Source organism: Anneissia japonica, unplaced genomic scaffold, assembly GCF_011630105.1.
Source record: "Anneissia japonica isolate Jap-2015-1 unplaced genomic scaffold, ASM1163010v1 scaffold284795_len787576_cov167, whole genome shotgun sequence".
Classification (NCBI taxonomy): Eukaryota; Metazoa; Echinodermata; class Crinoidea; order Comatulida; family Comatulidae; genus Anneissia; species Anneissia japonica.
The window spans coordinates 206,615-207,981 of NW_022685813.1; the positions used below are offsets into that span (position 1 = coordinate 206,615).

Genomic DNA, 1,367 nt, shown 5'->3' on the forward strand with positions numbered 1-1,367 from the left:
GATGACATAGCTATATTGGTTGTCGTTTCGTAAGCTTGCGAAACCTCCCTATGGATAGTAAGAAATTACGTTATAAACACGTATTATGGTTCTACAAACAACGTTATGATACCAAAACTATGAAATCAAATATAGGCTTATTTATTCAGTCAGTGTTTCGGAAACAAATACATAGATAAAAATAACATATAGTAAAATCATATATAAGCGCCACCAAAACCAAAATTGAGATAAAATGAGCAGCGGTGCCAGAGTTGTGACTTTCAAGAAGTCTCTCCCACCCATAAACATTTAGTGATGAATATATTTTTTATCAATCAAAACATTTTTAATTCCAATTTTTTATTCTAAAAAAAAAAATAAAAATTTAAAAAAAAATCTTAATTCTTGTCAACATAGTTCCTGGATCTGGATGCTACCAAAGTATTGATTAAGATTGGTGGCGCTATGCACTTCACGCTTGAAGACAGACAGTGAGAGAGGCGGGAGCGTTTGTAAACAAACTGACGTGCATGCATGTGGTGGTGGGGCTGTGACTAAGGATGGCAAGTCAAACCAACGGGAATGTTACAAGAAAAACTGAGAGTTATGAAGCATGGAAAATAAGATCTATCAAGTTTGCGAAAGAGTGGACTCATGTGGTATGTTCTCTCATTTTCTTAATGCATCCTGACAACATGCCATTCATGACCAATTATACTACAGTACTACTCTAGGCTTAGCTACTAGGCCTAGGCTGGCCCAAGAACTAGATAGGGCTGTCCACTACAAAACACAAAGCAGGCTCGTTTGAGGAATGCTGGTGTGGCCTAGGCTAGTGAGGAGGCTTAGTATAGAGCCTAACCACCAGGAGTTGGGCAGAAAACCAGCTAGCCTCATCCCATCAGTAAAATAAGACATACAGGCTAGGCTAGTATTAAGGGCACATAGAAAAAAATTATTAGATTTTATCACTCTTTAAAAAATGCTGAGAGTGGGAGGTTTTTTTTTTTTTTTTTTTGGAGGGGGAGGGGGTAGGATTATACCTGGGGAATCCTGTGTGCATGGACAGAACGAACATGACATCCTTTTTCGAAGTGGTACACACAGTGGCTACCACCAGATTAGCCGACTGAGCTAAGCTGCTCTCTCTTGTTTAGACAAAGGCTGGTCTAGCTCTAGGTAAAGACAAAAGCCTAGGCACCTACTGTAGGGTATTCCCTTCCCTTTGATGTTCGATTAATGTCAGATTTTTTCCCTGGAATATAGGCCTAGTTTTGGATAGGCCATTGAATCACAGAGCAGTTTTTTAAAAGCATCTGCCACTTCAAAAAACGGTGTCATGTTCGTTCTGTTCAATGTAGATATAGGAATCACCGGGTATACCC

At 39.2% G+C, this 1,367-nt stretch overlaps 1 protein-coding gene across 1 annotated transcript in view; it reads left to right on the forward strand.

Annotated features, from left to right (window-relative positions):
• Window positions 1–473: 473 nt before the first annotated feature.
• LOC117112941 (cytochrome b-245 heavy chain-like) overlaps window positions 474–1,367 on the forward strand; it is a gene marked incomplete at its 3' end in the record, with an annotated part of 6,357 nt that continues 5,463 nt past the window's right edge. The window contains exon 1 of the mRNA XM_033256163.1: window positions 474–641. Within this exon, the coding sequence (XP_033112054.1) occupies window positions 543–641 (99 nt within the window). The remainder of the gene's footprint in view (window positions 642–1,367) is intronic.